Source organism: Ruditapes philippinarum, unplaced genomic scaffold, assembly GCF_026571515.1.
Source record: "Ruditapes philippinarum isolate M1 unplaced genomic scaffold, ASM2657151v2 ctg779_1_1_1_1, whole genome shotgun sequence".
Lineage (NCBI taxonomy): Eukaryota > Metazoa > Mollusca > Bivalvia > Venerida > Veneridae > Ruditapes > Ruditapes philippinarum.
Window position 1 is genome coordinate 99859 of NW_026864848.1, and position 12536 is coordinate 112394.

At 30.2% G+C, this 12536-nt stretch overlaps 1 protein-coding gene across 3 annotated transcripts in view; it reads left to right on the plus strand.

Moving 5' to 3' along the window:
• The window catches only part of LOC132727034 (transmembrane protein 26-like), a 71555-nt gene extending 59679 nt beyond the window's left edge, over window positions 1-11876 (plus strand). For all 3 annotated transcript variants that reach the window (XM_060712446.1, XM_060712447.1, XM_060712445.1), the window contains exons 2-5: window positions 3141-3233; window positions 4252-4348; window positions 6849-7052; window positions 9168-11876. In XM_060712446.1, coding sequence (XP_060568429.1) covers window positions 3141-3233; window positions 4252-4348; window positions 6849-7052; window positions 9168-9830 — 1057 coding nt within the window. In that variant the 3' untranslated portion in view covers window positions 9831-11876. The remainder of the gene's footprint in view (window positions 1-3140; window positions 3234-4251; window positions 4349-6848; window positions 7053-9167) is intronic.
• The last annotated feature ends 660 nt before the right edge of the window (window positions 11877-12536 follow it).

Below are 12536 nucleotides of genomic sequence, written 5' to 3' on the forward strand. Positions count from 1 at the left end.
TATGTTAGAGAATGTAATTAGTTGACGAACTCCTGTTCAGTACGTCCTCTTCATATCTTTGGATCACTCTTCATGTTTTATCATTTTAAGCAGAAATAAGTATGTTATTAAAATATGTTTTTTTTTTAATTTAAAATCAAGTCTTGCTAAAACAATCATTTAAATGGTTCGAATCCTTAAGTTTGACGGGATGGTAATGTGGCAAATCTAAAACAAAACACACATTCCATACATTTGTAAAGCAGCATTTGCAGCATCTTTTGTTATCATAATTTGTTCAAATATATGCTATTTAACAAAATTAAAGACTTGATACCAAGAACGAAGGCGGAATGTTATGAAAATCTAAAAATTTAAGGACATCAGTGTTCTTTTTGTCCTGCGCTCATTGCACATCCGCGTGAAAAAAGCATACTCTTAGTCTTGCATAGCAAATAAGTGCAGCTTAAAACGGGTATACATGTATATCAATATGTATCAGTTATGTATATACAATGTAAATCATTTTTATTACTAAATGAGAATAATCTTTGTTACTATCATTCAAGAACAATTATATTAAGTATTCTTAACATTAATATTTATCTTTTTAATGCTTATGGATAAAAAAGAAAAAAAGGAGAAGAAAAAATAACAATCAAACAATCGTAAAATCATAAGACAAAAATAATTGAAATAAAAATTCTGTTCTTATTAACCTATATGTTATAAATATATTGCAATCTTGTCAAACAACCTAATATAGCATTGGGACGGCATCAATAATAAAAGACAAACATTAATCAGTTATAAAAAATCTCATTCTAGTTGACAGAATGCCTTTGTGTTTAGTTTCTTATCACAGATATATTTTTTTCAATTCCCAGTGCCTGACAAAATGCAGGGATGTGATTTTTCAAATTAATAGTCAGAGCAAGTGAAAAGCCGCAAGTGAAAAGCAGCATGCCTGTAGAATCATGATAATTGTCATGAACATTTGTTAATGAATTTAAAAAAAAAGTATGTTGTTAACTTAAAAAAGAATGTAGTTTGCACGTTGCAAAGAGCACTTTAAAGCTAAATCCACGGAAATTACCAATATGCTGTTACAATATGCAAAAAAGCCCTTACTAGTAACGCAGTACAAATGCAGGATGTCAGGCAGATGTGCAAATGTTGTGCAGTATAAACTTGAACTTATCAGATACCGTACAGGCAGTTAAACAAACTCCTGATGATTGAATTTCATCATATACCTATGGCATTTTTTCACTTATTACATGTCCCTCTCCTTTCGCCGCCCTTGTGTCCACTCCGGGTTTTGGTTTGGTGCCTTCTGGGTGCCCTGCTTTTGGTGTGTCGGGGGCTGCGTCCTTTGAACGTTGCTTTTGCCTTGTTGATCTTAATTCTTGTCTTTTATCTCATTACATTGATGTTTTTTTAATTAGGCATATCAAATCTGATATGAGGATTTTACTGTGAACCATTCTTATTGCATGATAATTACAGTGTTTGACTAACCGAGTTATGTTTCTATCAATCATTTTCTTTCTTTTGAAATTACAAAAGAAATCAAGCAACTAATTACATTTATATGATGCTGAATTTGTTCTTTGTTTAAACATCTTCAGAACAGACCGATAGTTAAATCTGATATTTTATCGTTTCCAGAGGAATAGTAAGAAAACGTCTGTTAATAAAAATTCTTTGCATTCATTTGTAAACTTTTATTGAACTTTTTATTTCCACTCAGTATAAACAAGTCTTGATATTTCTTCTAATAAACATTTCAATAAAGCAATAGGTTTCCAATTAACTCGTTCAACACGTGCACTTCCTTCTTATATTATTAGCCACATATTTACGTTATAACAATTTATACAGCACGTGTTTTACAACCTGGCAACTTGTTTACGTGGTGCTCACTGCTTTATGGTCTTCCAGCATGAAGGAAATTTTCATAGTGATTCATATAAGATAGTAATATACTTTATTATAAATAATACTTCATTAAAACATATACATTTGCCTTTTTGGAATGGTTTGTTCGTTAAGAACTCAAATATTTGTTCGAAATAAAAAACGAAACAAACGAATATAACATACTTTTATTACTCATATAAAATAGGACCATGTCTTATATTTCATTTGCGGGTTGTGAATTTTTTACTTGTAGTCCATGGATTATTTTATTTTAAAAGTTAGAAAAAATAATAAAAGTGATTAAATAAATAAATAAATTATAGACATAAAATGTTTAAATTTCACAATTCGAGATAAGTTTTACTAAAAGTATTTGGCCGACTATATATATTTTCTGCGTAAATAAGTTTTAAAAAATGCTGAAATATAATGATAAGTAATGATAAGTTTTGAATGAATCTTCGGATGTTTTTAAATTCAAATTCAAAATTTCACCATTTTCGTGTTTAAATGTTGAATTCTGCTTAAGCCGGTGCTAGGGGGCGTGGACGGTAACTTTCCAGGCACTTTCCAGTACCGTCCATGAACAGGCTCAATCAAACCGAGCCTGCAACATTTTCAATTTTGCAGTGTTGGGCTTTCTTTAGGGATTCTGTTTTTCTCTATTTTTTAAATTTTTGCTTAGTTTTATATGTAGTAAATATTGTACGAAATGTATTAAAATGCCATGAAACTTACTGTATTAATCTATACGTTATATCATGTTGTATATCAACGGTCCACGTACTTTTTAGAAATAACATTATGTTCTGTTCTGTCCTGTTTTAAATAGTTGATTCTAAATGTTGTAGAAACGAAAAGTTGATTGATGTGGTTAAAACACTTATACATCGATGAAAAGTGCATATAAAAACACATTGTCTTATTAGCGATGAAAGATAATATCTTTGGAAACAATTTTCAAGTCAGTTGTTATTTGTATTGCTCAGAACATTCATACAAATGTTCGAAACTTCTTATTTCTGGACGGAAAAGATAAGAATTTTATGAAATCACTCCCTTTCTACACGAAAGCATAAAAATGTATTATTGTCACAAATGATCAATATTTAACTAGGTGAAAAACTAAGTCAATATGTAATATGTTAATTCAAAGTTTTGAACACCTTGACAATGTACAATAAATATTGTTCGTCGATAAAAACTTGTATCAACATTGTTTAAATCTATATTTTCAGGTTTTGTCCAAGCGTATTTTTCTACTTAGGAAGTGTTGTACCGGCTATTTGGTTCTTAGAGCTTCATGAAATGGAGGCGAGAATATCACTTAGGTAATAATGATATTTTAAAAATAAATAATATATTGTCCCCATATTGTCGGCAGTTATTTACATTTTTTTATTTCATGCGGGCATATTATGAACAATTTCTTCCTGCACGACCGGAATTGGAAAGGTGAATTGAATAAAGTTATTACTTGTTATCTGCAGAAACCCGGAAACTCATCTTAAACCCGAGCAAAATAGCCTTAAATTTTTAGTGCTCACAAAAGGCGTTTATGCAATATTATATGTTGACTTCGTAATTTATTACTTAAGTCGCTGTCTTCATATTCTTTCGCCTTTCGGATATCAATATTTGACAGTAATTGTTGAGCAGGTATGTTGGGGTTTTAACACATCGTCGGCGACAACCTTTCATCATTTGCTTGAAAATTAAGATCAGCCTCGCCAAAGTTCGCGGAAATAACATAATGTGTAGCATCAGGTGTAGTTGTATATTGAATACCGTTTGTGCAGAACACTTTAACAAATAAATGCACTATCTTTATTGGATTTATAGGGTTGAATTGTGTATAAAAACATGAATTGCGCTGTATAATTAAAACTACAAGTCAACTGAACTATTTGATAATGATATATGTGACAGCTACAATTAACTAGCCAGAATAGATAATTAACTGGAGTATCAGGAGCGAGTACAATATCTAATCAATCAGTCGTTTTATCAAATTGTCTGCTTTATCAAATTGGCAGATCCTCCTGCAGATTAAACATTGTTGCGGATAATTTTGATTGAATATATTTTTTCTGTTCTCATCTTACAATACCTCATTGTCTGAATTATATGACATACATTTATTACTTTTAGATTAAGTTGTCATTATTTTGTTCCTTCCAATTTATTATCTGTTATTGTTAAAGAAGAAAAGATTTTGGTTTAACAATTTTTAAACATATTTGCTATACTTTTATGACTTGTGACTTTGACTCATATAACCAGTCTTATTAAGGTCTTATTATACACCGTTTTTCCATAAATATCTTGTCGATTATTTTTTAACTTAAGGGAACAGGCAGAAACAAATTCGACAAATGTAACCATAAGTCGAGCACGAGGAAATGATACGAAAGAGTCTTTAAATCTAAACCTGGATGATTTTGGGGTAAGTACTCGTATTTATTTATATGTAAACGTTTCATACATAATTTAGAGAGGTAAAATCTGATAAAGGTTTAAATATGTTCGTCAGTTCCACACGTTGTCCTTTGTTCACATTTTGAGCTTGTTTGAATCCATTATATCTAAGTCTGTTTCTAGAAACATAAAAAATGCAAATGAAAATCAACAAAGTTTACCACGTTAAAACAACTCCCTAAAATAATAAGTTACATCAAGTCAATAAATAGCCACTTAACGGACAGCAAATAGGATAAGGGCAAAAACTGATGTATGTTTAGGACATTAAAGGGAGTTATAGGTGCGAATAAATGAAATATGAAAACCAAAATCAAGGTTTAAGGAAAATCTTAATTTGAGGGCATATAAAGTAATTATGAAACCATAAAGAACTTCCGTAACGGAGAAATTGAACATGTTGATGTCTCAGTTTGACTCAACCTAATCATGGAGGGTACTGGTAAGTGCAAGCGACCGTTCAGGCAACCTAGCACCAGTTTGAACAGAATTCCACATTTAGTATGTGATAGCATGTGTTTTAATTTAGAAATATCTGCAGATGTGTTAATATGACAGTTATTATGGAACCCTTAATGTGTCACGTGAATGTCATGAAAAGCAAAAGGAAAACAACATACAGACGGGAAAAGAAAGAGGGTGCAAATATGTACAAATCATACAGCATGTAACACAATGGGTACAACCTTGGATTGGCAGTATCAAAACAGTACTACGAATTGAATACTTTTGCTGTTTGCAGAAACATAGAGAACTTTTTTTCTAAACATGCCAATGGGTTTATCTTAATCATTATTTTTTTCTTATGATTAGACTGTAACAATATTTGTTTCCTATGATATTTAATATCTTATTTATCAGCGAATGAAATCCCCTTCTTAAATGACCTTATTTCTTTTTAGATGATTTATGTTTTTCAAAGTAATTAATATAATATTTACAGAAATTATTAACATACTTGATGTAGTATTTTGATCAATATTGTTGTTCTGATCAGTCATTTAAATGCATTAAATATTTAACGTGCAGATGCACTGTAATTTATAAAATGCTCCGACAAATTATAATTGATTCGTCATTCCTGTCACATTATTTTGCATAGGAATCCAAAGACTGTTAAAGTGTAATTGTCTAATTGCGTGATTGTGGTGACATTTTCGACTCTTTTTATCCCGGCATTTAATTCGTTTTTACAAAATATTAATTAGTTTTCACGAAATGTTTATTCGAATTTACGAAATATTAATTCGTTTTTACGAAATATTAATTCTCTTTTACGAAATATAAATTCGTTTTACGAAATAATAATTCGTTTTTACGAAATATTTATTCGTAATTACGAAATATTATTTCTTTTTTACGAAATCTTATTTAATGTCATTGTGAGTTTGACAAAAAAAACCCAATATAATTCACAAAGGGGTCATTTACAAGCCTGCATCAACCTCGCGATTATAAAGCGAATGGTTCTCAAGTTATGATATTTCAAACAGGGTTTAGAAGTAAGAAGTCATTCCAAAATATTCTCTTTTCTTCCCTTGTCAAATACATATTCCCATCAGCAATGTTTTAATTTTAATTAATCTTTTCTGACATGTCTCTTTAAAAAAGAAACATGCTATATTATTACATTCTTTTATCATATACATTAGTAAAACTAAAAAGGGGGGCTCCATATTTTCACTAATCTTATCAATTTGAAAAAAGTGTATTTCCTTACAATTTATGTATGTACATCATATTTTATTTCAAAACTCAATAATATCGACTAAACGAAACAGAAAAAATATTGTCCGTGTTTGGACCCCCATTTTAGCGTGTGTTTTATCACTTGCTAAAGCGTTGCTGTGGCGGCAACGCTTTTGACAGGCGATTATCTTAATTTATATACAATAGTGTAAAGTTGAAAAAAAAACTATTTATATTGCATTTACATGCCTTTGGTCAGGAACTTAGTTTCAATACTGTCTTTATAAATATTAACATTTCGTAATTTCGAAATAATATTTCGTAGAAACAAATTAATATTTCGTTATTAGGAATAAATATTTCGTAAAAACGAATTAAAATTTAAAATGAATATTGCGTAATTAGGAAATAATATTTTGTGAAAACGAATTTATATTTCGTAAAAACGAATTAATATTTCGTAATTACGAAATAATATTTCGTAATTACGATTTAATATTTCGTAATTACGAATTATTATTTCGTAAAAACGAATTAAGTTCCGGGAAAAGAAGTGTGGAAAAATGTCACCTTAGGCTCCGTGATTGTGATGTACTTTTTAAACAGTTCAATTATTGCACAAGTTTTAATTGAAAAACGATAGAGGAAGTCAATGCTGTGATAATCTTGGAATTGAACAGCTGTTCTTTATCATTTCTATTGTTTTTAAGTATATCAAATGTGTTATTATTATTGATATTTTAATATGTGTGTTTGATAAATAACATTTTATGTTTCAGTTGAGCATTTCAATACCTATAGCATTTTCAGCTGACCTATGGTTGCGAGTTTTGGAACAATTTCTGTTGCTCATGCTTATTGTGGGTCGATGGATTTTGCCAAAGGGTTCCATATCGCATGACCAGTTGTCCCAGCTTCTTCTTGTTTACGTTGGTACAGCTGCAGATATTGTAGAATTTTATGAAGCCTTCAGTGAGGACGAGGTAAGATATCTGATACAGTAATTACAAATTTATTCAACGCACAATAATTATGCATTTGCATTCCGTTAACATTTGTCATAAGTCTTTAAATTTGGCATCATTCTGATAAAATTCAAATGACTGTAAGAAGCAATTAGAATCGGTTTAATCAGGCAAAATGACATATGCTTGTGTCATTGTTCATTAAAACAGTATTTAATACGTTTTGAATTGCAACGGTTTCTTCTTCATGTTCATATTAAAAGTATTCCTACTCATATGTGTCATGGAAACTGGATAATTACACTTTTGCTATTATTGGCTTATTGAATGGTTGTCGTGCATTGCAATAAATTGAAAATATGCAATTTCGGGGAGCGTCAATTTTCTATGACAATATTTATTTTCTATTTTTCGTGCCATTATATGCCAGTAATTTTATTTGTTTTCACACTGGAAGTTTTTTTTTTTTTGATCTATCCAACAATTATAAAATAATTTATTAAGACGATGTAAAATTACGTTCTGAAAAAGCAAATTTTTTAGGATTTTAAATTATGAATCTATGACAATAATAATGATTTGTTTCTACTTTAATATTGAAGCGTTTGCTCTTTGCCTACTCGACAAATGTATTTATATAAGTATTCAACGGTGAACACACATTGCATAACTTAAAATGCTCTTAAATAATAAGTATTTATCGACCTTATGCTATAAGTGTAAGTGCTAAAAAAACTTAAAAACTTATATATGAAATAAACATGCAAATGAGCACAATATTCGCGATGGAGATTGGGAAAGAAGGTCAGTTGTCCCATTATTGATCTACTTCTCAGTGTTTTAACATTTAGACAGTTTTCTGGCTAACATTTTAGTCATTAAAATCACAGAACCGTGATTATGCTGTATTTCACGTCATTTAATTTTGGAGCAATATCCAACCATTATCGTTATCAGACATGCTTCTACAAATTATGGTATATGTAATGATTGCTTATTTCGCTACTGCACTCTTAAGTATCCCTTTGATAACAGATTCATTTTATAACTCTAGATTAGTATAATGTATTTTTTTAAATCAGAGTCGTAACTAAGGTGTTTGTAATATAATGGGATTTTGTGCCCCGCCCTAGACAATACATTGCCCTGGGTTGTATGTCCGTTTCGGTTTTTCATATACGGATAGATATAACTATTATTATTATAAATTGCCGGGAGACAAGAAAATGATTTTTATTCTTCAATAGCATATACTTATACCTTCAAGATCCTGAAAAATGAGAGGGCAATGGGAGTTCTGCTATTTATTTGGCATAAGATACCTCTTCAAGCACTTCAGAATCATAGAACAAATAAATGTTTCAGATTATTTCAGTTGCAGGCAATTGTTTTCGCTTTACGAGCAATTTATTATCACTAGTGCTCTATTTTTAATTATCTCGACAGTAGGGTAAATGTGCTTATAACATTTTAACGAGTAATTAAAGTGTTACATGACAATAAAAATCTGTTAAAGAATTATTTGTTTTGTTCATTTTAATAATGAGGATATTAGAACCTAATCACCATAATTTTTATAGCTTTAAATTCATTATATAATTGCATTTATTATTTTATTTTTTTCATCCATACTTAGTTTCGAAAACTGTGAACATTAAATATTTTCAACTGACATTTTAGCCTAAATATTAAGTAAAGTAGCATAATTTCCCCTAACTTTAACGTGTTGTAACCATTACCTACTCAAAATTATGAAAAGGCAAGTATTTTATAAACTGTATGTAAAGAGAGTAATTGTTTGACGTTACTGTAACAATATATGACATGACAACTCGTTCAATAGTCATTAATAGGGGTACATATTTAAACTTTGCATCTTGTGTATCGTTGAAAATCAGGTCATATTTAATAAACAAAATAAGGTTAGAATTTGAAGTGCGTGAATTGCGGGCATATGAAACATACAACATTACAAAATTTTGCCATAAGTTTTCGATGTTTCATTGAATTGCAAGCAAAGACAGTGTGATTACGTCAATGTAAAATATCTGATGCAATGTTTATCTCTTCACTTTGATATATATTTTTTTATGAAACTCACTTTTGGTATACACTTTAATTTTTTTCTTTCAGGTTAAATATAATAGGCTTCTTTGCTACATAATACTAGGGATATGGTCGTTGAGCTTACTGCAATTTACAATGGTATTAACTGCATCGAAAGCAAGACGAGATCAGGTTGGTCTTCCGATGCAAAGAACAGAGTTTGAAGATGATGGAGGGTGTTGTAATCCGGAGTTGTACGGCATCCTTACGTCAATCTTGTTACAAGATCTTCCATTTTTATGTGTACGGTTAATGCTGATCTTTTGGTACCATGTTGTATCATACACAAACATGTTCTTCACCTCCAAAAACTCACTGGTCATTATTTTACTCATTTATCGCCTTATTGTTGTTCACACGGAAGCTAGGAAAAAGAGGCGTAAGCAAAGGGAATCCGTTATATCCCTTCCTCTTTATGATCTTCATTCAAATGGACAAAAACCTAATGGTAAGCATGTAGGAAAACAACTTCGCAAAAATGATAGAAGCAGAAGCACTCCTAGTGTATATCATCAAGGATCAGACAGTTCGCTACCAAGACACATGAAGAAAAAAGGGTTGCATCAGTCCAAAAATAGTCAGAGCGTTTCCAGTTTGGCGATTCCGACGATTTCCTCAGAAACAAACATGAAGTGTTTAGGAAAGGATCGTCGAAAAAGTTTAACACCAACGGAAAAAAATAAAATTTGAACATATTTGAAATCAAAGTTTTCATTGTTAGTTTAGAACTTTACATGCTGAAAGTAATATATAAACCACATCACATTGCTTTTAAAAGGTTGTTTATTAATTACATATGTATCAGATTGATGTGAACCTAAGTTTAATGAGTTACATGTTTTACGTACTAATGAAAAAGATACATTTTACTCGCTGTTAGCTGTCATATGCCTATTCCAAATACATATTTTAAGTGTTTTGTTAACTGTGTGTCCTATTGACAAGGTTATGGTTTTTATCACTTCCATTGTTCATTTTGCATGTGGTACTAATTACCTATGAGTGACATCTTTTATTTTCAAATGTCTAAATACATATATATGAACGTATACAATTACAAAAGCAAGACATCGACCGTATAAATATTGGTATAACGATAAGAATAGATTAACCACTGGCATGTTTCTGATTTTCATTTTAATGCTTGCATACTTGCACACAATATCAAGAATAAGGATAGTATGCTTAAGACAAACGACATTGTGTATGTTACTAAGTTTAGTTAAAGTAAACAGTTATTGTTTAATCAAAATCAGAAAAGCTTTAATTAAAATCATATACATCACTTGGTGAATCGTTATGTAATATATAGCGTATATGTGGTCGTCCACGAGCTTCGTTAAGAACTTAAATTCATTATGAATGCCACTGTATACATGTATGTCCTTGCAGCTGTTTAATGTTTGAAATAAGAATAGCTTGCAGATGTTATTTCTGCACATGATTTAAATAAATATAGAATGATGTAAGAAACGTGACCTCATACTTTAACTAACCAATTGTTACTTTTTAGTCATTAAAATCACAGAACCGTGATCATGCTGTATTTCACGTCATTTAATTTTGGAGCAGTATCCAACCATTATCGTTATCAGACATGCTTCTACAGATTCAATATAAAAATTATATCATCAGTAAGGAAGTCGCCCAGACAGATAACGGACAGTTTTGTTTGTTTGTTTGGATTTTTACGGCACGTCAACACATAACTGGCCATATCGTGCCGAATGCTATAATAGGCTTAAAAGTTATGTAAAACTTTGTAAATGACAATAGAAATGAGCCAATTAGATCCTGGAATACAAGTTTATCTCTTTCAAATAATCAATTATGTTTTTTGATGGAATTGTATTAAAGAGTTCTTTGAGTGAATTTACAGAATAAAATCTATTACGGGCCTGTGAAAATTCATGACATTCAAGAAGAAAATGCTCGACAGTCATGATTTTTCACAGGCCCGTAATAGATTTTATTCTGTAAATTCACTCAAAGAACTCTTTTATACAATTCCATCAAAAAACATAATTGATTATTTGAAAGAGATAGACTTGTATTCTAGGATAACGGACAGTCGAAGGTCTTACATATGCACGGATAGGCACCTGCAGTCTTCTTACACAGGTCAAGCTTAAAAGCCGCCATGCGACCTTAATATTGCGTGTTCAAAAAATCACTTACTGGAAAAGAAACGCAACAACTCACAACAAAATAACATTTCAGAAGCATTATTCTTTTCTTCGGTGTAATTTTGTAATTTAAGTATAATTATACATTTCTATCTATGCTTATTACAATTGTGACATTTGCTTATTTCGTTTGTGTAAGTCATTTTGTTGATAAACTATATGTAATACCCTGAGCAACATAATGACGAATTCGGCCTGTCTTAAGATAAGAATTTGTCTGGTTCAAACTATTTTTAATTTCCTCAATATATCATATACTACTGTAAACGAACTGTTCCAATTGATCTTGGAAAGATAATTGACTTTGGTATATGTTAATACATGTAAAACAAACTTGAAATGAATAACAATGTCATTATACAAACTTGATGTATAGTTTTTATCAATTCAGGAAACATGGCGAAATATCTAAGACAAGGAATGTAAAACATGAATTTACATTTTAGAGCGTAATCGTTATTTGGATTTGTTACCATTGAATAAGACATTGTATGCATTCTGTTTTTTTTTATGAAAATGAAATCAAAAAATAAAATTACAATGAAATCAATGTCGTATTTTATTGGATTATAGCTCCATCGATAATGGTAATGTTTGATGACTTTGAATTATGCCTATTTATTGAACTTTAGTTAGATGAATCAATTTTGGTGATTTTTAACATATATACTACGGTTTGTCTTTGTATTCAAGAGTATATGAAGTGTCATTGTTATGTTCTGAGGTTTGTATTATTTAGAGAATTCCCACAAAAGTTTCAATAAAGTAGTTATTATTTTATAATATCAAACACAAGCCAAACAAGAACCGTCAGTTTGAATCCTTCAACACATGACTTTTCAGAAAAAATGTACGTGTGGATTGAAAAAGGTTGTTTGTTTACAATTATCATCCAGTGGAACTTGTGTAATTCCTGTTTGTTAATCGATAAATACAAGGAAAAGTTTCATCAGATTTTAAGGGAGCAAAAGAATAAACCAAATGACTTATCAACATGACTATGTTGTGAAATTGAATCTATCTGTCTTGAAAGTAGCAAAATGTAAGCAAAGTAGTATTGAGATTGTCATAAAAATAAGTAATCTCTGTAACTGTACCATTTATTACAATTTAAATGCAAATCTTGAATTCTTGATCTTACTACATATTGTAAACATAACGTGATTTCAAAGAGGTGGTATACAAATTGCTAGATAAAGTTTATATTTTA